Consider the following 27,628-nt stretch of genomic DNA (forward strand, 5'->3'; position numbering starts at 1 on the left):
GCCTTCTGAAGGAGGCAGGTTTATGTCGTCACACGATCACTTGTCTGGGATGCAAATGTTTGGCCCACAGTGTATATGGTTTTTTTTTCTAGTTGTAAGACAGCGGTTCATTCACAACTATGGGAGCCGAGGTGGGAAATAGTGACATTCAGCCAAAAGGAAAAGTTCAGCTTTGAGACTTTGGTAATTTCACAGATCGGAAGTCTATGGGTAGTACATCTTTTATATTTTATTTATTTAGTTAGTTTATTTATTATTTTCAGTTTTTTTTATTATCATTATTTTACTTTTCATCAAACCCAGGAATATTTGAGTGCCAACATCTCTGAAGGAAGCCCGTCGTCAGTGGTTTTGGCGGATTGACTTTTCCACGAAGTAGTAATGGCTACTGCAAGGATTGATTATGTTGCTCCATGGTGGACTTACTGGCTGCACAATTTCCCTCACTTCAATTTCTTTTTCCAGACGGTCGACAGCACTTTCAAACCGGAGGAGGCGAGCTATCAGCAGGTTGGTAACTGTAGTTGTGGATAGAGGCGCACGTATTTTCAAAATAATCTCACTAGAAAATCAGGGCTGTTGTCCATCAGAGACTTTCAAAAGCAGTAGTAGGCATATTTAGATATGCCGTTACACAAAAACTAGGCAGTCTGCTTCCGTTACATGTAGCTTTTCTATTGACCCTCTCTGAGAGCCACCAGTGTGTCTCCCTCAAATGTTTGATCCAGATATTGGAGCGTTAAGAACCCACGTCGTCCTGCAGTTCTCACATGATAGGACACATGACCTGTATTAACTAAGCTGGCTCATGTAGTAAACAACAGTATTCTGGTATGTCTGTTTTCTGTGTGTATACAGAATTAAGACAGGTTCTATATATTATATTTTTGTCTTACTGGTCCAGCACAAATTCATTTGTACATTTACTCAGCTGTATGTTTGGACTCCTAAATGCCTCTTAAAAATTATGGAGAAAACAATAGTAGAAGCAACACCACGAGAGCGATGACAGCGTTTTTCCTACCAACTGTAGTGAGGATGGGTTGACAGATTTTATTTTAATTCAAATAATTCATGATGAGTTCATATGAGCCAGACAATGAACGTTGCATTAGTTAATTTATGACAGCAAATGAAAACCTTGTGGTCGGCTAATTTCTTTTGTGGCATAAAGTACTCTTTACAGATCTAATTAAAAATAATATTTATTAACATATTAGTTTATCATACAAAAACAAGCTTCCTACACCACTTATTTCCTGTGCCGTGTTCTAAAACAAATGCAGAAAGCACTCCAAAACTAGTATTACATCCTCCTTTGACCCTGGGTTGTTTATGAGTTGAAAATTCATCATCAAGAGACATCCCCTGTTCTTCTGTTGAGGTCCATCATTGAATCCCAGCAGTGTCACATTACACTGACAAATCATAGATAGTCTAAAGCTCTTGCAGAGTCTTTTCTTTGAAACCTGAAAGTAATTACCAGTGTTCAGTTGACACGCTGGTCTACCTTTTTTTGTTTAGTTTTAGTTTTTTGTTTTTTAGGGAAAAGTGGAAAATTCAGAGCAGCTACAAATGCATTTTAAAGGCTTCTTGTCTGTTTTTTTTTTTTTTAATTAAATTAGACAGGCACACTTACACCTACTTTATACAAACACTCCTTTTGGAAGATAAAAGATCAATGACCTTGTGATGAATGACCGTACCATAATTGTTTTCTGTCTCACTTTTCCCCCCTCTAATGCATCTGTTGCTTTATGGTGGCAATGCATTAAGTGGAAATTGAAGTGCCTAAATGTCTAATTACAAAACAATTGAGTGGAAAATTAGAGGAATGAGTGGAACTAGCAGCATCATACTTATGGGGGCCCTGAACTGAGTTCTAGTGACAGCCAACCATCAAGGACTACACAGCAACACAGGACTCACCAGCAGTGTCCTCAAAAACAAGAAGGACATTATCAGATTAAATGCTCAGCCAGGAAGCGAGCTAAGGTGGAACAGCTTAGCTGGCACCGTTATTGTACTGCCTATTTAGTTTAAATAATGTTACAGTGTTGAGTGTTTGGTTTGCTTTGGAGTCACTTATTTTATTTTTTTTAAATGAAGGCTTTAAAGTAGTTTGCATCAACAAGCTACAGAAAATTTTTATTGTGCTGCAATTCTTTGGCCCTCTTTGTTATGATTCAAGTTGCTCTATGTCAGGTTGAATATCTGATAACCTAGTTTATAAATGAAATGTATCAAATGCTAGCTTACTTGTTTGCAGAAAGTAAAAGCAATATGGGGCTCAGAATAGCTTTGCTCGGAACAGAGTTTGAACAATGAAGGACCTTGGTAGAATATGCAGAACAATATCATTTAAATTCGGTTACAGTGTCAATGCCTCCAAACGGAATAATTAGTCACAGACATTGTAGTCATAGAATAGCTCCGCTTAGTCAGCCGGAAAGAGACATTGTGAACTTGTGGGCATTCAAACTTCCAGCACTTAATATTTGCAAGTAAAATCAAGGTCTTGCTTTTCTTGTGATTGTTTTAAACTAACCAAGAGTTCAGATGTTATGCTTTTGAACTTGCAAAATGTTCTCAGCAGTGACGAACGCTGGAGATTTTCTGGGCTTAATACTTTTGTTCTAACACTAAGAGAAGGCTGCTAATATTTGTCAATCCCAGTACTATTGTGTAGTATATAAAGACTTTAAAATGTTTAGGGGTTTTTATGATGGTGGTGTATAGACAGATTGACTGACAATGCTAAGATGCTATATGCATTGATTCATCTACAGTGTGCCTGGAAACTGGGAACAAAATTAAAAAAAAACAAAGTTTTGTGCTTTTTCTCCATCAGTGGTTTCCCTTTTCTATCTGTCCTTCCGGCTTCAAATATTTTGTTCACTCAGAAATCACAAGACTTAATGAAAGGCTTTTGTGTCACATGACACATCCTCCCTACAGCCTTGAATCATTTCTGTTCTCCTCTGAGCCACAGTCCATATTTTGCTACGGCACTACAAGGTTATCTGGGAGCAGCATTTACCCAGTTTTTGTAGCTCTCTTTGCTGCATGCAGCAATCAGTAGTGTTAATCCTGATGATATAAGTGAGATGGCTAAACTCCACCTTAGAAATATCTCTACACACAAGTGTTGTTTGATACTGATGGGCTGTCAGGCGACCTTTCGGGTGTTGAGGGTCAGCTAGCCTGACATTCTCAGACCACACATACTCTTTGACTCTTTTGATATTTGCAGAAGCAGTCTGCTGAAAAGCTCTTGACATATTTTTCAGGGTGAAATCACATCTTAATCATGACTTTAACAGATGGCATCTCTGTTTTTCTGGCACTTTTTTTCTCCTCTCCACACTTCTGTGTCAGTCTTTGATAATTCTAGCATGTGTTGGTGCAGTTGGTCTTGGGGTGAGCCTGCTGGTTCTGGCAGTATACTTGGTGTGCTTGTGCTGCTGCCGCAGGGACATCGATGAAGACACCAAAAGGCCTGATACCTGCTGTGTCACCTGGGTTGCCGTCATCACAGGTCTCATCATATGGTGAGTCAAAGTGATAAATACGGTGCTATTGTGTTTCACGCTACATCTGTATTATAAAAGCTGTGTTTTAGTTCTGAGACGCTATAAAAGTGTCTTCTCTTAACTGAGAACGACTGCATTGCTATTGTTGAATATGTAGCTAATAGTAAAGGAAGTTATGCTCACATTCTAATATGCTTTAAATTACTTTCAGCAGCTTCATGCATTTTTATTATGTTATTGATTTGTGAGGTTAGGATAAAACTGACAGTATTGCAGGCTGCAGGAACAAGAGCCCCACTGATTCTGCTTGCTGCAAAGTTTCAGCTTTTTCCATGTGTGGTGTACAAACACAACAGATTTAGCTGCTCAGTTTTTGAGTGACGACGTCATAGCAGTGCTCTAATCAGCTGATCGCCGAGTGATCAGGCTGTTAAATCCATCAGCTGACACCCCCTCAAAACTTGGTACGGTTAAATATTCTACCTAACCAGATTTTTGCAGCCAAGGATTTGGCTCTTATTTAGTTTTCAGTTGTACTGCCAAGCATTAACAGGCAGGGAGCATCCAGAAGAGCCACCGTCCCTGATATAATTGCCCTTTTTTGCATAAGATTTAATACACTTGGAAAAAGATGTTTTGGCAGTAATCAAATGACTTCTCTAAAAAGCTTGATTGAATTTATGTAAAGATCCACTTAAGCTTGTGACAGTTTTGTTTTTTTTTAACTTTGTTAACTTTCTCTGTTCATATCCAGCCACTACCAAAGCGCACACGGTTGTTCTGCAATACTAAGTGACTGGGCATGACACGGGTTAGCAAAGAAGCTCTGGTGTATACAAGCTCGTTACAGTGGATTGCATTCATTTTAACAAAGGGAGTGCTGCATACGACATCCAGTTAAATATTATATCCATGAATAAAAATGATATTGAAATGACTTTAGATTGAGCAGAGTAAAAGTGCACTTTCAGTGAACTCTACTTATTCTACATCAAATTGTACTTGCAAATAAGAGATTGGGAAGATGTTCTATTTGACGTATTTTTTGTTTTATGGTGCAGTCATTCTTTTCCAGCCGTGGCAAGATCAGTTCATCTGAGAGCGTGTTTGTTACATATTTCAGAGCAAAGGCAGACACGCAGTGAGACAGAAAAACCCCTTGTTTAAAAAGGCACTAACTGTCCAGCTTTTTTTTTTTGTCCTCTGCTGTATATCATGGGTTGCTTATTACATAAAATAGAGACTTCATTGTACTTTCATGTCATGTAAGAAAGAGCTATTTATATTTCATGAGAACCCTATTCATTTTCCAGCTTTTAACTTGGCGTGATATTCGCAATGAATTAGATTTCAGTTGTGCTGTAGAACCTAAATAGAAAAAAGGGATTTAAGAGCTGCTGAACCTCTGCGGATGATTATTCCTGACCCCAGGAGGATGAATTGGGTAAATTATGGTTAGAAAATAAATCTAACATTCAAAAATCCCTTTCCTCCGTTGTTAGCCTCTGTTATCCACTTTATTATAGGTGCAGTGTCCTGGTCTCTCCAGAATCAAGGCATTGTTCTGTTATTACTTGTTCATCCAGTCCAACCATTTGTTCAGCTTAAGCTTTGAATACTAATGTACAGCGTTTAGTTGCTGTACGGTCTGTGACGTGAGCCGTTCTCGAGGAACAAAGCCAAATATCCTGGTGTGCACATTCTCTGTGGTTTTATATCTTAGTGTGTTGGTTTCTATTAAACACCTACTGCTGCAGAGAACCTTTTTCCACAACCACAAAACACAAATGCCTCCCTGGAGGATTCAGTGCCCCATAATGTCCTGTCTCATTACTGTTTTATTACTGTGTCATTAGTCGCCCCTTTATTGTGGGCGATGTGACACTAGGATGGCCACGGGGTTAATGAAGTGCTTATTGTCCAGACCACCACATATCAGCTGGAACACAGATGTCTTGAAAAGTCTGAAGTAAGGTCATTCTATTGTATGTATTTATTTATTTAAAAAAAGAAAAAAACAGCTGAAAATGTTGTAATTCACTAAACAACATCGACACCATTTCAGATTGTGGTTGTTACACATTGTGTCCCCAGTGCCCCCTGTCCTAACCAGAGGGAGCTAGTTTAGTAGCTGTGGGTTTTATTACTTACAATATAACAGCAGCAGGATTCTGGCAAACACAAAAAGAAACAGTGCCCTCTAAAAGTCTGTTCACAGTTGAGTGAAATCTGATGTTTTTGTTGCTTCAGTCATTTAAAGTCAGCCATTCGATCAAAACGCGAAAGTGAGACAAAGGTGAAGCTTTGAGCTTTTCTTTTCATACACATGTTAACTATATTGTACAAATAGCTTTTTAAATGTTAAATCTCCTTTTCAAAAGTGTACTGAACTAAGTTAGGAGAACAATGTCAAATGAAATGAAAGAAGTTAATGACGTTAATTATTTTTGCTCTTTTCATGCAAAGGCTCTTCAGTCCACTGACGTAACTAAATCTAATTTCATTTGGAAATGCATAACCAGCCTTTCAAAGCAGTGTCTTTCAGGATGTTACGAGAGGCCTTCAGTTTCCTCCCCAGCAGGTGATGTACTGTGGTGGTGTACAGTACAGGAGCAAAATGACAAAGAGAAATCTCATTGTCTAAAAATGTATGGACCTAAATGTGTGGTTTTTCTGTCAGAACTCCCCACGCTACTGTTCTTCAAATATCTATTTCCTGTTCAAAATTACTCTCTTTTTTTTTTTTTTGTTAGTTTTGTCCTTGTGCAGAGGAGATATTTTTTTTCTGTCATTGTCACTTCTTTGTGCTTTTGTGAGAACACATTCTGGTTTTAGTTGCAGTAAATGAAAGCTAGACACCTACTGAGCTTTTGTCTGTGAACAGTCTATAAAAAAGAAAAAACCTAGGCAAAGACTAAAAACCAGTCGGTTAACTTACTTTTGCAGTTCTGAAGACCAGGGAAGATCGACACAGGACAGCCATTCATGTGAAATGGCAAAATTACTTGTTCATGTGAAGATCATTATTTTAAATTGCTTGTTTTATTTGATACTCACAACATTCAATGACACGCATGCACGTAATGATTTATTTCACATGCACAACCTGAAAAGATGCATTAAAGTGTAAGATAAAATAAGAAGTCACAGAAGTTTAACTAACTTCTTCTGACTTAATTTTGTCTCACTGCGGAGGCTGTTAGCCGTGCCATATGCCTATCTGACTGTTTGTTTATGTGATTTGTAATTTTGCAGCACAGATTGTGTTAAAACTTCTCAGGATGAGTCACTGTGAGAGTTAACAAGGACTGCATTTACCTGTGTGTGCGTGTGTGCGTGCGTATGATATAAGAAAGGAGTCCAGCTCTGCACTTGTGCTCTCTGTGGTGTGACTGATGACTCTATCCCCCCCATGCACCCCCAAAATGTATTTGGACATGTTACTCATGTCTATATACACGGATTACTATTACCTACTGGAGAACTGTAACACTGCTCATGTAACTGTAGACTGTTAGCAGTAGGGGTGCATTTTCTTTGTCGGTTAGGACACTAATCCTCCCTATTACAGGGGCTGAGGCGTAGTTTCAAAAGGCTAAATGTAGGTAAGAAAAAGGGATTTTATATTCCATTTACATACCTGCTTGAATATCGAACAAAACATTTCATTATATTGTACAAGTCAGTCTTATTTATACATATATAGCTTCAAAGGAGCCATACTTTCTTGTAATATGTTGCAATGAATTAATGGGATTAATTAGTGCTGTGTCTACACATAACAGAAAACTTGATTCCCAAAGAGCTATTGGTCAAAAACTTGGCATAGCATGTAATGTGTCTTTAAAAAGTTCGAGGTAACTGAACAAATGAAAGACACAAGAAGTAGCAGGACTGAAAAACATATCTACAGCTCAGTAAGACTTGGGCCTTGCTGAGGGATGAATCCAAATTAGAATTTTTTTTTTCTTAATTCGTCAGTATTTATGTCATCAGTACTTATGTTGTACCTCAGAGAAGGGGTACAGGAGTGAGTGCCGCCATATGTAAAATGCGGTGGTGGTTCTGTCATGGTTTAGAGTTGCATTTCAGCCAGAGGTGTAGAGGATGTTTTTAGAACTGATGGAATTGCAAGCACGGAAAAGTACCGTCATGTTGATCCAACGCCCAATGCAGTCTGGAAAGCATCCAATTGACAACAATCCTAAACGCACTCCCAATGCAGCAGAAGCACGCCTGGCCTACCCAGAATGCAGACATCAACATTAGCGAAGCAGTGACGGATCATCTTGACAGACAATGGAACAAAATGCAGCCAACATCCAAAGAAGAGCTTTAAATGTCTTTCAAGAAGCCTGGAGAACTGTTCTTGAAGACTGCTTAGAGAAATTACAAGAAAGTCTGTTTCCCTTATATACTGTATTTCCATTTGTGATTGCACGTTTCAATAAATCACAGCACCCATTTCCTGCTTTGCTAGCAAAATGTAAGCAGGGGCTTAAAACTTTTACACAGTACTGTATATTTAGTTGAAAAGCTTTTACTTGTACTGAAAAGTCATTTTCAGGTAAAGTGCAAAAGGTAAAGATAACAATAAGCAAAGCAGATGGAAACTGAAGAAAGGAAGAATATAAAATGTACTTTTATAATCTGCTGTGATTTTTTATTTTTTTTTTATTTTTTTTTATTTTTTTTTGCTGCACATAATGTAGTGAGGGCAAAGAACAAATCAAAGCAAAAATTATACTCTTTGATAATATTACATTAACACATGCAGCATTGTTTAAAACTTACATCCCCTTTCTTTTTCTTTTTTATGACATTCATCTTAGTTCCACTGTAATGACCCCATACATACCAATATTTTCTTTTATTGATTTATTTTTGTATGAATTTCTGTCTTCCCCAGTTCTGCTGTTGGAGTGGGTTTCTATGGGAACAGTGAAACCAACGATGGGGTGTACCAGATGAACTATTCACTCTACAATGCCAATCGCACACTGGGTAACATCAACAATCTGGTGAGAGAACCCTGCCAAACTCTGCTCTATATTTCTGCAATTGTAGAATCATAAAAATCAAATGTGTTGTGTTCTCAAATGCTTTGTTTATAACAGCTGAGTAATTGTGGGATGAACCGGCAAAGTGTGTATCAGAGTTGTGTAAAAATACGAAAGAGAATTCGGCAGAGAAAATGCTTCACATATTACTGCCAATTACCAACAATCTGATAATGGCAGAAGCATAACGATAAAGCCCTGTTTTACAGCTGATAAACACCGCAGCTCCTCCACTTTAATGGGCCGTGCATCTGTCTCAATGCAGCAGCACCACCCCACAGGGGGTCTGTATCCACTTTTTGTCACAGTAAAGGAATTGAGGTGCCTGCTGTCTCAGGATTTGTAAATAGGGATTATTTCTGTACAAGTCCTGACCTGCATTCGAGGAAGTTGTTTGGGAGGCTTAGGGTTGATGTGGGAAAGGAAGAGGAAGGAGTGCAAAGGCATCAGGAAAGGGCCTTGCAAGAAGCAATAATCACAATGAGCAGGGAGAGGATTAACTCCCATCTGCAGTGCATTAATGGATGCTAAGCTTCTGCTCTTTCGATCACGCTCAGTCTCGCTATCTCCACGATATGTGTGTGTTTGTGTACATGGTGGTGTCAGTATCACACGTGCTCTTAAAGTACTCATGTGAAGGCATATTGTATTAATGTATGAACACAAACAGATTAGTGATCATGCTAAATATAAAAAGATGCATATTTCCTCATTTTTGGTTAGAAAGTAAGGTCTTGATTTGGTGCAATGGTCATAGGGAAACTTCTGTTAGTTTAATCCTTCATTGATATAAATGTGCCTGACAACATTTATCACCACAAACATTTCTCTTTATCATGCAATATTCAGCAGCATCACAAACTGTAGCCTCAAAAATGAGGTTGGATCGACACCTCTCTAAAGCAGTTTCACACACAAACTAAAACATTATGGCCTTCATAATAGGCTGTATATATTTCTGGGCCCTTGTGTTGTACTATATTATTTTGAGCTTGGTACAGCAAATAACCTGGAAAAGGATGTAGTGGTTTTGTGCTGTGGGAAGAAAATGGGATTCGGCTTTGGTGATTCTGCATCCTTGCTACTGATGCTCTCTGAGGTATCTTGGTATTGATTTGATCCTAGAGCATGTACTGTATACTATGGCTGCATGAGAAGCTTAGATGTTCCCCTGGGGATACAAAAGCATTCTCTGTAAAATTATAGTTTGATGCAGTGTACTCTACTTACAGAGCTGATGAGCTTACTGACGGGTACTCCTGCAAATCTAAAGGTGCTTTAACTTGTGTTTGGTTGTGTTTTTAACCTTTCATTGACATTTTATTGGATTAAAGTTAATTATTTCAGTAATTCGCTTTAATATAAAGACTATTTTCCTTTTCTTTTTTGCATTTCACATTCTGAGTTAATATCATATCTGTAAAGTAAATGGGAACGAGAACAACCAATCTCTACTTCCCCGGGGCTCCAGTGAGGGTTGAGATTTACAGTAGGAGCTGTTTGGCTCTACTGATTGCTTTGTGAGGCTCTTCTAATCACAAAATATGCACTCTTACACTCTGCGAGGGATTATCATGCATCATAGAAGGAAATATTTGATAAGGAAGACAATTTTCCCTTTGCTATTGAGGCTTTGAATGTTCACAGCAATCTATATTTCATCCTTATATTCAGTGTTCAGGTTGCAATATTAAGGGCTCTTCAGTGCTTCCGCAAAATTATGGATGAGAAAACATGGGAGCCATACTCGATAAAAATGTGTGCCTCCAATATACAGCAGTGTAACTCTCTTACATATAATTCTTCTTCTTTTGAAAGTGAAAGCTGGCTTGTGATTCTTGGAACAAAATGATTGCGGCTTCCTGCACCATACATCAGTTCCCTTTAAATGTCTCTCCTCAGGGTCTTATTTCTCAATGTATAACCTCCCTTCACTTTAAAGTGCTATATTTTGTTTTATTGTCACACCTAATACAGTTAATCTTATATAGAAATCACTGAAGGCATTAAGCAGAACAATTCGGTTGCATGTTAAATTGGGCTTTTGAGCAGAGCTGCTCTGAGCCCCAAATCGGTCTCATTTAACAGCCATGTCCAAAATGGAGACTCCTCCTTGTGACCCGCTTTCAGTAAAAGCGAGCTTTAATCCATTTTAAAGAAAGACAGGACAGTCGAGATTAGGGAAATGTGGATCACCCAGAGCAGCTAGCTGATTGATCCAATTTCTCACACGCAGGCAGACAGGCTTGCAGATAAGATTTGAGGCGTTGTGGCAGGAGCTGTGAGGGATGATGAACATAGAGGTGGGAGTGAGAACACTTTACTGGCAATCGTACGCTCCACCCCTTGGGATAGCTGGATTGGAAAATGGGGCTTTATCTTTGGTGCATCTCTACATGGATCAACTTTCTAAGGTCTTACTCAAACCATCAGGCACTTCAGCTCAGTAAAATTTAATCAGAAGTGTTTGAAAAGTTGAAGTGTCAAGGAGAAGTAGATACGTGTTTATCTTTGTGGTGAGTTTTCATAGTGTGAGAATACACAGGCTTCCTCAGAATTCTTGAATGTGTTGAAGAAGCCGTGGTTATAATGGAGGAAAGATAATAGATAACAAAAGCAGAGCTGCTGCATACTGTCACAGATTAGAATACAGAAAGTAGCATCTGTTCAGAATTAGTAGGGCCTCCTACTCACTGTAACGTTAAGTGCTCTAGCAAAGTCATTTTGGTGGGGGTGTCAAACTAAACTGAGCTTTGGAGATCTCTAAGAGATTTTCTAATCTAAAAGTACACAATTTTTTTGACAAAAATCAAGCTTGTTTTTTAATCATTGTTGAAGGTTTTTCCTTAAACAGATAAATAGTGCAGCTTAGGTTAGCACAAAGACTGGAAATCGCAAATTTGCCTCAATCTAAAGATACACAGATCCACCGATATTCTTTTAAACGGTTTGAAAATAATTCACCATTATTAGCAACATAGATTGGCATAGAGTCCCTGCTTAGAGCTAGATACAGTTGGACACAACCCAGGTTGTAATATAACAGATGTTAGGCTGTTTTACCCAGTGTCCAGTCTTTGTGCAAAAGTTAAACCGATAGGAACATGTTGCTCCCTGTTGTTTATCCGACTGATGATAATCTCAATCTGGCCAATTTCTTTCCCCTTCCATCGCTGTGTAAAAGTATCAGTAAAAATAGAAGGCCACACATTGCAAATTCCAACCAAATTCCAGTTTTAGAAAGACGAGATATGAAATATGTTCGTATTTATTGCTTTCAAAAAGTATCTGCCTTTCATGCAGGTCAGTGAAATCAGTGAAACGTGCCAAATTTTAACTACCGCAGTATCCACAATGCACTCACCAGACACTGACATGATCGCATGGTTGCTGCAGATTTGTCAGCTGCACATCCATGTTGTGAATCTCCCATTCCACACATCCCAGAGTTGCTTTATTGGATTGAGTTCTGGTGACTGCACAGGCCATTTGAGTACAGTGAACTCACTGTCTGACAGGAAACCAGACTGAGATGACCTGAGATGAGATGATCTAAAAACAATGCGATGTGCTTGCTTTGGTGTTATATTTTCACTTTCAACAGTAGGATTACCCTTCCATTCACATTTGCAGAGCAGATTGTGTTACTAATAGAGATGGACCGATCTGATATTACGTATCGGTATCGGTCCGATACTGACGTAAATTACTGATCGGATATCAGAGAGAAATAAAAAATGTAATCCGATCCATTAAATATCAAAAAAGCACCTCACAAAACTTGCTACATGGTGTAACTCGGCTCATAACCGTAGCACGTCGGAGCAGTATTTGTCACGTGATCGAGCGGCTGTGTGTATTTGTAGCCTCGCTACCAATCCGGCATTTCATCTCTGAGGAAGTTATCCCAGAGAGAAGTAAAGCAAGTGTGTAAGTTCATCTCTGAATGTTTGTAAAGCATTCCCGCGTTAAACTTAACAATCGACATATGGAGCGACTGCCTCTTCTCTCCCTCTCCTGCTGCTACTTCAATCATGAAACTGATCAATGATCAGCCTATTGGCTTTTCTGTCACGAGTCCCTCTCTCTTGTTTGTTTTTGGCCCACTTCGCGCCAGAAAGAGGAAACCAGCGACTGAACAACAGCAGCACGTTTAAGCTTGATAAGCTGCTGTTAGAATTTATTTAATATTACTTTCTACACCAGGATCCTTTTCTAAGTAGCTGACGGCTGGTAACTGTGCAGGGGTGGATCTAGCAAAGTTTAGCCAGGGGGCCGATAGGGCATTAACAGGGAAAAGGGGGCACAAAGACATACTTTTCTTTCTTATTCTCATTTAAAATGTCTAGCTTTTAATAAATAATTATCTGAATCTCACACCCAAAGTTTTAATCTGATGTAAAATGTATAAAAGTCCATTACTGTATATAGTAACTATTAAGTCTAATATACCCTAGTAAGCTATACTACTTTTTCCTCTGGGAAGGTACGATCTGTGCAGTCTGCAGTTCTGTTGAAGAAAGCTGTTGAATCTATTTAATTATTCTTGAAAAATAATTGATTTCTGTGCATTTTTTTTCACACTGCATCAAATTAAAGTTGATTACTTCGATTAAGCATCATGAGGTGGAGGGTGGGTGGTTCCTTTTTTTAAAATTTTTTTAAAAAAATTTTTTGCTGGGAGTTTGCAACCCTATTAGTTAGGTTGCTTACTCTTTAAGATACCAGAATTGGGAGGATGGAGTAGGTTTAAGTTTATTAGATTGATCAGTATTGCTAAACTATGAAATATTTTGGGTGCAGTGTATTTTTTGCATACAGGTATAACAGAATAGCTTTAGTGTTTGTTTGTTTTTTAACTTGAGTATGAACTTATACAAAAAGCAGCAAGATATTAAAAAAACAGTTTTATTGATTAAAAAACACACTATATATATAGATATAGCTATCTATATATCGGATTCATATCGGTATCGGCAGATATCCAAATTTATGATATCGGTATCGGACATAAAAAAGTGGTATTGTGCCATCTCTAGTTACTAATATCACTTTAAAAGAGAATAATACATATAATGAGGTCAAGATATTGTGGTTTTAACTCTGTTTCCCATTAGTGTTTAAATCTACTTGTTTCTAGTTCTGTTGCTGCTGTGAAAGTAGAAGCATTTGCTGTGTCACATTTTTTTATTTCTTTTTTCGTTTTTTTCTTGTTCAAATAAAAAAAGAAAAATGTATTTGCTCTTTTCTACCATGCTTCCACCCACTCTGTTCTCACTATCAAAGACCTGTGTGATAACAGGTCTCCCCGGTTTTCTTATCAGTATTCTACTCTAACATTGTTTATCTGAATAAAACACATGGTTGAGGAGAAAAGTTAATCTTTTCTCGAGTGAGTGCTTCTTTGTTTCTTTCACCTTTCTCTATATTTTCAATCAGCTTTTAAAAAGAATATTTGTTTATGAGTTTATATTCCTGTTTCATTCTGACCCTATTTTCTCTTTTACTTCTTTTGACACCCTTTGCCTTTTTATTTTGTCCTCGTGGTCTTCTATTCATTCTTTTATGTTTTTTATTTCTCTTTGCTTTTTGTTTTTTAGGTTGCAGGCTCACTGGGCAATGTGGAAACTGCACTCAAACAGCACCTGGAACGCCTGGATGAGATCTTTTCTACGAGGCCTGACTACCTCCAAGCTTTACGTTTTATGCAGCTGATGGTCAACAATGTCATCCGTGAGCTGACGGTTCTTCCAGACATCAACAAAACCAATTTCGACTTGGCAGCCATTGCAGACCAGACAGCCTTCATTGAGTATTACAGGTAGGTGGTGCCTTAATACATCCCCTGGGTAGTGCACTTTTCTTTTTCTTTTTTTTCTTTTTTTTTTATCTGCATGTGAATGAAGTAAATGCACTGCTCAGAATGGGACTGTAAGTGATCCAGAACAGGCACAGCAGATGGGATTTTATTGATCTCCCATCCGGAACACAGACCGGAAAAGCTATTTTTCCTAATTGCTAAATAAATGAAAGCTGAAATTGAGCTTTTCCCCCCACTGTGCGGGTTCAACTCTAATATGAATTGCTCTCATAAAACGTTATACGTGGCAGAGTGACTATTACGCTGTTAATGAGCTCCTTACCTGCAGACTTGTGCTCACATTCATTCCAGTTATAATACTGATGCTGTTTTCTTTTTAAGAAATGTGTTCATTTCAAAATGTTAAGAGGGATAAAAAGAATCAAATCAGAAAACAGAGAAAAAAATATTAAACTCAATCAGTAATAAATTATTCCAAATGAATAAAAAAATATTCAGTTGTTAGTGGAGGCTAATTTAGAAAGCTTAAAATGCTGCTGTATCAAACTGTGAATCAATTCTTATGATCTTCTGTTGATTCTTTTTATATTTAAGTGCATAAGACTTTAAAGACAGATCATGCTGTGCACTAAGGTTTCCAGCAAGCCTGTTGCCCACTTTATTTTAAGCGTAGATTTGAATCGATGAAAATATGTTCCTTCAGGGTGATGTGGTAGGTTCAGCTGTAGGAATTCATTTATTAGTGACACGAGAGGCTCCTGAGTCACACTTGCCTAATGCCACTCAGGAGCTAGGGTTTATCTTGTGTCAGTGTGGGGGATCATACAATATCTTAGATGTTAACTAAAGTGCTGTTTTTAGGTTCAGCTGATAGAATACGCTCACCAGCTGCTTCATTACACCTTACTAGTACCAGGTTGACACCCTTTTGCCTTCAGAACTGCCTTAATTATTTGTATCATATAATCAGTAAGGTGCTGGAAACATTCCTCAGAGATTTTGTTGCACATCCACGATGTGAATCTCCGGTTCCACAAGAGTTCCAGAGGTGCTTTATTGGACTGAGACCTGGTGACTTGCTTTTCTTTCCCATAACTATAGATACAGAATAGCTTCATGTCTTCAACCTGTAGCCATCCCATTGATATGCTTTATTATTTACATAAAATCTTGACCCTGCCATGTGAATGTTGCAGTAAAATTGCAACATTCACAATTTTATTGAGCTAATGCAACTGTGTTCAGTATGTTCAGAGATACTCTTCTGCATATCTGTGGTATAATGAGTAGTTATTTGAAATACTCAGACCGCCCTGACTGTGGAGCTGAAAGTATGGCAAGAAAATATGCCACAAACTATTAGAACCAACCTAAATTGTTGATATAGAACAGGATGACTCCATGTTTTCTTACTACCAACATCAACTTCTGACCCTATCATCCAAATGTTATAGCAGAAATCAAGACTCATCCAGTCAGGTAGCAACTCCAATAATCTGTCCAATTTTAGTGAGCTTATGCAAATTATAAACTCAGTTCCTGCCTTTCATTGTGGACTTGCTGTTGCAGAAGACCACACCATGTTGTGTGTTCAGAGATGCTCTCATGCATATCTTTTGTTATATTGAGTGGTTATTTGAAATACTCAGACCACTTTTCTCCCAGCTTGCATGCCAGAAGTAGGTTGTTTAGTTGTTTATGTTAATGGTCCAACATGTTTTCCAATACACCAGCCAGTAAATGCTGGATGAAAGGTGAAAAAAATGAAAGATTATACTACTTATGCTGATGAAGGTAAAAAAAAAAAAGTACATTATGGAGGTATTTTATTGCAAACATTTCTTACAAGTGCTTCAGTATACACAGTTAAATTAAATCACTTTCCCTAAAGTTGTGAATATATGCATTCCTCCTGCATATGTAGCCGAGTGCACCAAGGTAGTTAAGAGCACCATTTATTCAGGCTCATTTCTCCGTCTCTGTGGAACGCTGTTTGAGTCACCTAGCCCATAGATATGTACAGAGTAGGTAGTTTTAGACAGCATCGGATGCATTTCTATATTCAGTTTGTTTACAGAGGATTTGGGTGTTTGTGCCACATACTAAAGATTTTGATGCAGTTGAACTCCTCTGTAATAACTGTCTTATATAAAAACGTCATTCTATGTGTTTGAACACCTTAATAACTCTTTCATCTATTTTAACTTGAGTGATAAGATAAGATAATTATTCTTTTTTGTTAAATATGTGTATAGGTTATGGAATTCCCTTTGAATGGGATGTACATGTTTCTGTATTTTCATCTACTCCTTTATATCAGCTACAGTATTGATGTCTGTTATTCATGACATTTGAAAAAGTTCAAACATAGCTGCCATTGTACCACCGGTAGAGACATAATATCCCTTCCATTAATTGCATGCATCCATACTCCAATACTCATTCTTTGTGTCCTGTTGCCACATCTTCTTTTAGACTGCAGATACTTGACACCAATCTTCTGGGTCATAATCGAGTGTCATGCAGCTATTGGATTGTGAGCTTGGACTCCTGTTTTGCCAGTGCAAACGGCAAATGTCATTATTCAAGACAACAAAAAGACAAAATATTCACAGTTATAATCAAAGTGACGGTTTTGTGAACTCGTTGACTTTCAGACTGAAATATCCCAACACTTACTTGAACTAGAAACCCTACTAATTATGGTTGGTCATAAGTCAAACTGTAGAAAGGGCTGGGAGAGTATATTGCCTTGAGGATCTTGTCATTGTATTTCTAATGGCCGTTTTAAGAGTAATCATGTTCAACACAATGCCGCTAAAAGACCATAATGTCTAATTCTTGGAAATTATAGATTTTTTTTCCCAGTATGCTGGAATTGTGGAGCTAACAAATAGTCATAGTCATTTTTCTGTGTTTGGCTGGTCAGACCACACAAACGCACACACAAACATTGGCTATTCTATTCCTGTGAAGGACATTTTCAAAGGAAAATTAAAAATTAATGTATATAGATTTCTGGTGTTGAATTATTAAACCAACAAGCCGGAAATTACCTGAAACAGATGGGCTGTAACTATGCGACATGAATGCTGATAAACTACACAAAGCTCTCACGAATACTGTTGCAGACATATGTTCAGCCAGTACTTCCTGGTGCTTGTAAATTTGCATGAAATATGCCGTCTGTAAATAAAATGCTTATTTTTCATGTCTTGTAGATGGCTGATTTATTTGCTGCTACTGATCCTGGATCTGGTTATCTGCTTGGCCATGTGCTTGGGTATGGCCAAGCATTCTCAGTATCTGCTGATCATGTAGGTACCCTGACTGTTTCTGTGAAGGTATTCTCTGTACTGTACATCTTTTGTGTGAGTTCTTTTCTTCTCTTTTTTTCACCCACCTCGCAATACATCTTTGTTTTCATCAGCCTTTGCTCACAGACTTCAGACAGACAGGGCACCAGTCAGCTTCTCTGGCACCGTATAGGTCACTCCATTAACAACAAAAATGATAGCATTACATCTTCAAATAGCACTTACAAAGGCACTGGGCCTTACTCCTCTCCTCAGTGAATTGCCTTATTTCTACATGCAGGTGAAGGCCACCTCTGTGACACAGACACACACACACACACATTAAACCAAGTGAAGTAAAATGCAAACCTCTGAAAGAAGAGTTGAACATTTGATTTAGTGAATTGCCACAGGTATTTTGAACCAACACTGATGTCTGACCAGCATACCCACAATTCAGACTTCCCTTCCCATTTGCCCAATTTATTGCAACCTGCGTGTCAGTGTTAGCAGATGATGCTCAGGCTCACTCTTCACATCCCTCTCTGATGGGTTTCACTAATGCCTATTGATCGGCTGAGTAGGATGAATCTGCTCCCTTAACTAATTATTAAGTGCTCTCAGTCTACTTTATTGGTGCTTTCAAGGTGGTCCGTGGAGTGAGTTGAGAAGCAAAGCCCTCTTCTGCCTTTTTATTTTTTATTTTTTATTTTTTATTTTTTTTTTAATATTCATCGGGGGGAGGGGGAAGCATCCTCTTCCTTTTTATTGTTTCATCCACTTCATGTTCATAGCCTCTTTTTTTTTTTTTCAAGCTTATGCCAGTGGTCTCTTGTAAAACTCGTACTTGTGAGCTCTTCCACAGTGTTTACTTGACTTTGTTGAACTTGTCACTCTTTTTCAACAAAAGGAATCAGATAAAAGAAGGGTCAGGGAAAGCAAAGGTTGCGGGAGCTTTTGGTTGACTGTGACACCTTGTAGTGATTGGCAGCTTATGTAACATGATTGATAGAAAATACAGGGAATAAAAGTGCTGGAATGCAGCAGGAATGCACGAATGACCAAAGAAACAAATCTCAAGTGGTATTATCCTTTGTTTTGGCATTAAGTGTTCTACTGAGCAGTTATTAAATTTCATATTACTTAGTTTTATTTTTTTAATCTTCTTTTTGCTAAAGCTTGTATTTTTTAAAAAAAATATAGGGATATCAAGATAAGAATGCAAAGAATTACAAGTTCATTTATATTTGTATTACTTACAATGCACCATGTGAGCTGAGCCTCTGTCTCCAGGCAGAAGGAGAACAAGTCCCAAAACAGAAGCAGAGAAACTGGAAAGATTTAATTAAATTAACAGGGTAAAAACATGGGGCTGAATATCAGTGGCACAAAGGAAAACTGATTCATCTGATTCTGTGATTTATGTGATTCTCCCTATATCGCTTAATCTGTCACCCTCACTCCCATGTACTGTTTTCCACTAGGATCATTGGTTTTGTTATACTGTCTCTGATTCTGAGCTGGGCCTCACTGGGAGTTGACACTGCTACAGCTGTGGTAAGAAAACTATACTTCTGCTACTTCTGAAGTACACTTTGATTAGAAATATTGAAATTAGACTGTTGGGGTTCTAAATAAAACCCCAAACGAGTGCCTGCCAGTAAACCTGGACAATACATGAACATCTTAGCAGCTTAAAAAGTGTCTGTGTCTGTTTGTCTAGATTACAATGGCTCGCTTTCCAAGGTCACCCAGGCAGTAAAGCTGATTACACATCCTTAGTCTTTTAGGTCCATCATCCCTTAGCCTTCCTGTAAACCAAGAACTTTTGTTCCTTTAATTGCTACCTCTGCTTTCTTCAGAATCTCTTGTGATCGTCCAAAGTTTCATTTTATCTTTCAGGCTCCCCTTATTTCTGAAAGATTGTTCTCTCTTCCTGGTTGTACACCATGTGTTCAGAGCATCTGGACTTGGTGTGTTTAATGGTGCTCGTATTAGGGACAGTGTCTGGGGTACAAAAAAATAATAATAACCCGTTTGTTCCAGCATTCCTCCATCCCCCACGCCGAGAAACCAAACATCTGTGGATTATCCTGCTGGATCTGACATCTGGACAGCTGTTTTAAGTGAGGCAGTAAAAGAGAGGGTGAAACAGAGCGGGGAAGATAGCATATTTTACCCTGAAATTAACTACATGTGTGCGATTCACAGACATCTGTGGTTCTCGGTGAGCTTCTCTGCAGATGTAAAGCCAAATGTGCAAAATCCTGGACAGCGTCTGTTGCTTTGCTCCCCTCATTATAGTTGAAAAAGGACTCTGCAGTAAAACTTCTGACCTTTCAGGCTTAACGCTTGTTGTTCTTGCATGCAGCTCTCCCTCCAACTCTGTTTTGTCTTAAGTTGAGGTACTCTCAATGCAATCTGTGACTAGCTCTTGTTATAGGAAAGCTAGTCACAGTTGTTTATCAAAGAACAGTCTTGAATGATTGAAGCTGAAATGTAGGACAGCATGCAAAACAAGCTAGAAAACATATTGCACCTGCACATCATTATTTTAAAAAAAAAAGAGAGAAAAAAACCTGCATGTGCAAAAACACAGTGCATTTTGAAAGGAAGGTAGATGATGGTTGTGTCCTAGAAAATATTCATAAATTTATACATATTTGATGAGGCCTAGCATAAACAAAATGTCCCCGCTAGTATAATGAGATAACGGTGCCTCGCATGGTGCGTACGGTTTTTGTAGAAAACAAAGTCACATGATCACAGTTGAGTTAAAGGTGTGTTGAACATCTGAAAGTAAAATTGGGTAAGTAGAAAGGCTAGAATAGGAAGTAGAACTGATTTTTGTGTAAACCTAGGTTTTTCTTTCTTCTTTTTATTTGTAATTTCATACTGTACTGTTTAACTTTTGATTGGCTATTGTCTTTTGAGTTATCATTTACATTGAGAAGCTCTAGAAAGACTTTTCTTGATTGGGGATGTCATAAAATAAGAAAGGATATAAAACTGATGTTGGATCCTTCACCATAACAGATTCTTTGTTCTCTTTTAACTTAATAAAATTAAAGAGTATCTTTTTTTCCCCAGCTGTGAATTATCCATGCACATGACAAAGCATTCTGGTTATTTTTGTTATATTTGCTTTTTTATAATAGCTTTGTGTGGGTTATTTTATGTTCTGGGTACTAAGTGTACAGCAATTGCATGATCTTGACCCCTAACTGTTTATGCATGCACATTAGCAGCTCTCTGGGGAAGAATTAAAACGCGTGGAAATATTTAGTAGATTTCACCCATGGTCAGCAAAGCGTGACATGCTCTACACGGTCAATAATGTTTAAAGTCTGTTCCTATACCACACAGTTTTTGCACTTTATATGTGCTTCCTGGTGTATATAATAGTAGGTTGTTTTTTTTCCTTTTTTTCCTACAGGGTATAAGTGACTTTTGTGTGTCTCCAGACAAGTTTATTGTCAACCATACCAAGGATTTTCTAAGTGCAGGTAATTAATGTCCACAGACAGATTTCTACTGACAACATCTCTCTGTCAATGGCTGTCTAAACAAAATGCTAATCTTTCTATTTCTTTCACCTTCTAGATGTTGCACACTATTATTTGTTTTGCAGTCCGAATCTACCAAACCCGTTTCAACAGGTACTGACTAAAAGTCCAATCTTAGCTTTGTGTTAGCACACTGCAGACTCTTATTATTCATTTATTTACCATTAGATGCGAAGCATCTATATCTTTTTGGAGGGCAAAGTGAGCCCTCAGTTCTGATTTAATCATGCAAAATGCTAAAGTTTGATAAAGTATGCTTCTTTTTGTATAGGTGTATAAAAACTATCTGCATCTTATACCCTGTGCAAAGTTTTTGCCCCCTGGTACTCCTGCTAGAAACATTTTTATTCAATTTTCTGACATCCTGCATTAAGCCAGCCGCTCTTCATAGAGCACTCAAGTTGTGTTGGTTTATTTTTGAGATTAAAGATATAAATCATCATTTTCTGTTTGTATGCCTTTTCAAAGAAACATTGAGAACCTTTTGCATGTTCCAAACAAGCTAATTATTGGTGCCTGAAATGCAGATAAATTGTTTTCTGAAGAGAAACTGCAGAAAGACAGCTGTCATACAGTCTCAATAAAACCAGTTTGAATAACACAATCTTGGCACTTAACTCCTGCTATTCAGAACTCACTTAGACATATAGCCTCGTCTAATAAACATCAATCCATGTTTGGCTCTCTGTGTGTTTTCTTTTGCTTTATTTGTGAATCTGATGCCCAGATTCAAGTTATATCCATTTTCCTGTCACACACTTTCCTGGCAACATTTCAGAGAATTTAGTGCTTCTTCTTATGTGTTGTATTATTTGTATAGTCTGAGGATTTCTTTTGCATGAGTGATTCTGCATCTGTGTGACATCTATTCACTGATTTTTGTGGAGGATAAATACATGACCAGTAGTTATTACATGCATTACATGCTTGGTTATCATCGTACCCATTTATGGATTAAACTGATGCTTGTTAAGTAGGTAAGGATGATCCTTTCTCTGATGGCCTAGTTGGTATAAATATTACTCTTTTGTTTGTGCTGTGGGTTGGTGGTGCTAATGGGAGGTGGGAGAGTGGTGGGTGAGACGGTTGGTGGCAAAAGATAATCTGTCTGGAAACAAATGTGTCCTCTGTTAAGCACATGATAAAGCCTTACTTAACACCAAATTACTTGTTGACATGCTGCTCTTAAAAAATACCCTCCTTATTAAGATCCTCTTATTGTTTGAGATGGATATCTATGTGTGTGATGCTGGAGTGATTATGTTTTCCCAGTCTTTGACAACTTGCCAGCGCTCCCTGACTACCATGCAAATCCAGATTCAAGGCTTGCTGCAGTTCTCTGTGCGGGTCTTTCCCACTGCTGAGGTACGCAGCTGGCTAACAGACTTTCACACTAGACTGTGGAAATGTGTGTATCATCTTCTCCCCTTTTATACCTTGTTGTACAGAGAGACCTTTTGGGAATCCAACGACTATTAAACTCAACAGAGTTCAGTCTACACAAGCTAACAGCCTTGCTGGACTGCCGTGGGCTACATAAGGTAAGGTCAGATTCTGACCAGGACACTTTTTAATGGGACTCCTTTGTAGCGTAGCTCAAAGCCACTCAGAGGGCCAGCTTGACTGATTTTTCCGAACGTTATCTCTATGTACTTCACATATGCTGACATTTATATACACCACTCAAATTGTCAGTCACCGCGTATGTAACAGACCGACTATTTGCCGCCTCCAGTTTTTCCAGACTGAAAAAGGAATGAAATGGCTTTTGCAGGTTTCATTTTGTCAGAGTTTTATCATTTAATGAAAATAGCATCTCATCTGCTGTGATACGAGTCTGCTGTGGTAATGGGAACCCAAGAAGCAGGTTTTTGGATCTCTGGTAATTCTATTAAATCCTTCCTACCAGAGATTAAACAAATCCATAAAGATAAGCTAAGATATTAGGGCTGCCTTATTGTTAGATCAGGTTCAGATTAGGGAATAACTCAAAATGATGGTTAATGGAGGGCTACAAACATTCCATAGTTATGTGTAATGAACATCGGTAATGAGGATCCGCAAATATAGGCTTATGCAGTAACTGAGTACACATGCCAGACAAATTCAAAGACTGTTTCTCAGAGCTTGTTAGTCAAATATAACGAGCAATGCGAAATGAGAATGCATCTGTGTAATGCATATCATCAGAGTAACATGAGCTTGTCTGCGTGTCTCAGTTCTGCCTTTTGGTACCTCTGCTGTGAAATCCTGCAGCCCTACTGCCCTCCTCAGAGAGGTGGTTCAATTTCAGATTCAGTTGTAACATTGTTCATGGTCTAAACATAGACATAATCTGGCCTTTTTAAGGAGTTTAATATTATTTGCACAGGTGTCATTTGTCAAAAGTAATACAGTATGTCCGCTAGTGACTCACCGTATTGACTGTGTGCATGTATATATCCTTCTAGGACTATCTTGATACCCTCATGGGTGTGTGCTATGATGGGGTGGAAGGGCTCCTCTACCTCTCTTTGTTTTCTCTTCTGGCTGCCTGCGCACTCTCTGCCATGCTGTGTGTAATTTTCCGAGTGTGGACACTAATGGGCAGCAGGTCAGTGCTGAGCGACCCCGTTACCCCATTAGTAATGCCTACAGTGCACTTCTGCAAAGTGTTAACGCATGCACTCTCTCTTTCTGTCTCTGTGCGCGGGTGTACACTTTCATGCAGGGAAAAGGAGTACGATGACATAGATGAGGAGGATCCATTCAACCCCCAAGCTCGTCGGATATCCTATAACCCCCGAAGGTCCAACACGCACAGTTTCTGTAGCTATACCACAAGCCTTGGCAGCCAGGCCAGCCTTCATCCACCTCCTCAGTCAACTTCTAGTGTAATGTCACCCCCTGAATACATGTAAGTTTAATAGCAAATGATGACGCTGCTTATTTATTCTTGTTTTATTAATGCATGAGTTTCACCTCTGTCTAATGTCTTTCCCCTTGTTTCACAGGAATCAGTCCATGCTGTTTGGAGGAACCCCTCGGTATGAGAATGTACCACTGATAGGGAGAGGATCCCCGCCTCCCTCGGTGCGTTGGCCCTACGGGGCTCTAGTGTCCCTAGTTTAATGGCAGTGATGGCATAGTTGGCCTCAGCCCCACTACAGTACTAACAAGAAGCATGTGCCAGAAATGTAGCAATGTTGATACACCGCACACAACCTCACACTATCAACATTTAGTGAAGGGAGTTATGTTGCTCTGTAAATGATGGAAGACTGACATCTACTGGCTGTTGACTGAAGTGTGTTCATTTTTAGTGCATTACTAATCTATAACTACAGTCATATATCCTTTTTACATTTGGCTGTTTTCACTGGACTGTATTTCTGGATCTCAAAAAGGAATAGTTTGGGTCAGATTAGAGATCTAAAGATGAAACAAGCAATACTGCCAGCTCAATCTCACATCATGTATCTATTTTTAAAGTAGGGGCCTCATAGTCTAGAAGTGCATGGTGTGCATCCAATGCTGGGGCTAAATGATAAATAATAGATAGAACACTTGTAAATCCACAGTTAAAGTCTCTGTTGGTTGATTTTCTTTTATATTAAGTTTTCTGCTTGTGTGGCTGACTCAGTGCTTCAACAGCTTTCACAGTGTGCCAAAGACTTGAAACACCGTTTGAGGTGTGAGAGCGTGAACGTGGACTATGCTCAAACCTATTCTTTCCTCTATAAATCACATTTTCAGCATGCATCAAGATGTGTTATTTGTTCCTGTTATTTAAATGTTTGCTATTTTGGAAAACATATTTGCAGCACGTTTGTTTTTCTGTTGTTATTTAATTTATTTAATTTTCTGTGACTTTTCTGTGATTTTCTTATCTTTTATATAATCAGTTTCTCAATAAGACATCTAAATATTGAATATTAACCAATGTTTTCTACCCACCTTTTTAAAATGTCCATTCTTTGACTTATTGTTTCACTCTTGTCTGACTTAATTTGCTTGATTTTTGTATGTTTTCCCCCCTGCAAACCTTTCTAATGATGGTTGCTATGCAAAATGTTTATAACTTGTATCTCAAAGCTCAGGGACCCTTTTAAAGCTCCATAGTACCTCAGCTTTGACTTCCTGGCACTGTTTAACCCACAGAGTGTTGCATGTGAGTGTAACTTATTCTAACTTGTTATGCCCTCCTGCTTTTTAACTTCTCGCATCATTATAGTACCATCCCCTGATTCCACAAACTCTTGATTAAAGACTAGCTTATAATTAAAACAGGTGTTCTGCAAGCTTAGATCAGTTAATAACATATTAATATGTCATATGCTAATCAAAGGTGCTTTTTTAAAGTGCATATGTTCTAAACTGATTTTTTTTCTCATGTATTTCTCTGGCAGTATTCACCCAGCATGAGAGCTACCTATCTATCCATGACTGATGCCCAGATTAGACACTTTGGGACTGATTTTCAGGTGTAGCCTGCTGTCTACTGAATCCCTTTCAGTGCTTCATCTGAGATGCTAAGCTTCAACCGACAAGGCTGTCGTCACGGTATAACTCTGTTTGCAGGAGTGACAGCCCGCCGTCCCAATCTGAGACATTAAAGCAGGCAATATGAGGTAGTTGCCTCACTGACACACTAATGCAGTCCCTGGAAAGCACGGAAAGTTTTTAATATAGAGGACTGTTCAGTTTCATCTGAAGGCTGTTGTTGTTGTCGTTATCATGGTTTATGGAAATACTGTTGCTCAAATGTAAGCTTTTCTATGAACCAAAATCCACAGTCTTTGAACTCTTTTCAGTATTCTGGTGGTGTGCATGGATATAATCATCGGTCAGTATTTTGATGTAAAAGTGGCTGACTTCCATCATGGCATTTGATTTTTTTTTTTTTAATTATTATTATTATTATTTTTTTTTTTTTGCTTTATCCCTTCTGTTTGGCAGCAATATCTTTTCTTTTTTGTCCTTTTTGTAATTTCCAAGGGTGCAGTTTGAAAGGATATGGGAAAATATGAATGAGTTAATAAAACAAATACCAAGTATTATAGTTTTGTTTTCATTAGCCAAAGATGCCTTTAACAAAAAGTCAGGTGGGCATAGATGATAAAATAATAACTGACTGTTATCACTATTAAAGCAAAATTGGCCATACAAGTAATTATAAAGAAACTTTGGAATGCAGAACTCAATGCTACTAGTTAGCTTTTAAAGAATAAACTGAATATGCAAGGAACATTCTCCACTTTATTAAATAAATCTGTGTTATGTCTGTTTTTTTTTCATGTTTGCTAATGTATACAGAAAGTCTCATGATTAAATGCTATATTCAGACTTGTTGATCCATTGTTTACTTATTAGCTCTCCACTGATGGCTTAGAAAGACCTGCTGCAGTAATTTCATTAGTGTGGCTGGGATTTGGTGTGATAACCTGTACCTGGAGATATAGCATGGGGCAATGGGAGTCTTAGAGGCATGGTTCTCTGTCAGCTCTTCAAAAGAGCAGACTTCTCAAAAATAAAAAAATGCACAACACACAACTGCGAACCAGTGTCCTTGAAGTATTCACCTGTTTCACTTCAATATAATAAAATTGTTCTTTATGCTACAAGACTTTGACCACTTCAGAATCTTATTCTTCTCTATGCACCTTGGGAATAGAATAAACTGCGTCAGAGATCCCTAACCTGATACATTTCTGGCTGTAGTCAGTGTTGGTGAAAAGTGTGGTCAGAAATGTTTTCTGTAACACTTTGATCAGAGAGGCCGCTGTGTCCTGCAGTGCACCTGTAAGTCTATGTAGTGCTATAAGTTGAACTGAAATAAACCAATAAACTCTTTGCAAGCTGTTGACTTAATTGGCTGGGCAGCCGCTGATCAAAACAAAAAGTGCAGATCACAGGGATTACGCTATAGTAGGGATTAAGTCTTGTTTTTCCAAAGCTCTAATAGGTAAGGTTGGATTGAACCAAATGCCTTTCATCTTGTTCCTACAGTTCCCTTCACATCGTCAAGCAATACTGATTTTTTTTTCTATCTATTGAAATACTATTCTTCACCTATAGTTGATGGCATACACATAAAATATGTCTTTTTGAAGTACAGTTATTTTCCAAAGCATGTCCCTCAGCCCAGCACACTTTATTCTGCATATCATTTATGAATCACAGAAAAAGGGTAGTGTTATGAGTAAGAAAAATTACATTCGGGGATGTCTATGTTACAACAGCCAAGACATTAAACTCAATCTACCACAAAACACAAATAAACTAGTAATTAGTAAAAAAAATATATAGTTTGTACAGTGCTAACAACTTTAAAAGTCAATATTTGCTATGGCCACCTTTAATCTTCAGCACA

At 38.2% G+C, this 27,628-nt stretch overlaps 1 protein-coding gene across 3 annotated transcripts; it reads left to right on the forward strand.

Moving 5' to 3' along the window:
• On the forward strand, positions 1–27,563 carry LOC146519967 (protein tweety homolog 2-like). Of its 3 annotated transcripts, XM_085158334.1 has the most exons (15): positions 1–510; positions 3,379–3,551; positions 8,443–8,554; positions 14,194–14,414; positions 17,636–17,731; positions 19,195–19,267; positions 21,147–21,216; positions 21,314–21,369; positions 22,549–22,641; positions 22,725–22,817; positions 23,727–23,869; positions 23,987–24,172; positions 24,270–24,348; positions 25,351–25,426; positions 25,665–27,563. In XM_085158334.1, the coding sequence occupies exons 1-14, from the start codon at positions 382–384 to the stop codon at positions 25,375–25,377; spliced, it is 1,551 nt and encodes a 516-aa protein (XP_085014460.1). In that variant the 5' UTR covers positions 1–381; the 3' UTR covers positions 25,378–25,426; positions 25,665–27,563. The 3 variants fall into 3 exon arrangements, with proteins under 3 accessions (XP_085014460.1, XP_085014459.1, XP_085014458.1); XM_085158333.1 differs by having other exon boundaries at positions 25,351–27,563; XM_085158332.1 differs by lacking the exon at positions 25,351–25,426.
• The last annotated feature ends 65 nt before the right edge of the window (positions 27,564–27,628 follow it).

This window comes from Neolamprologus multifasciatus, chromosome 4 (genome assembly GCF_963576455.1).
Source record: "Neolamprologus multifasciatus chromosome 4, fNeoMul1.2, whole genome shotgun sequence".
NCBI lineage: Eukaryota > Metazoa > Chordata > Actinopteri > Cichliformes > Cichlidae > Neolamprologus > Neolamprologus multifasciatus.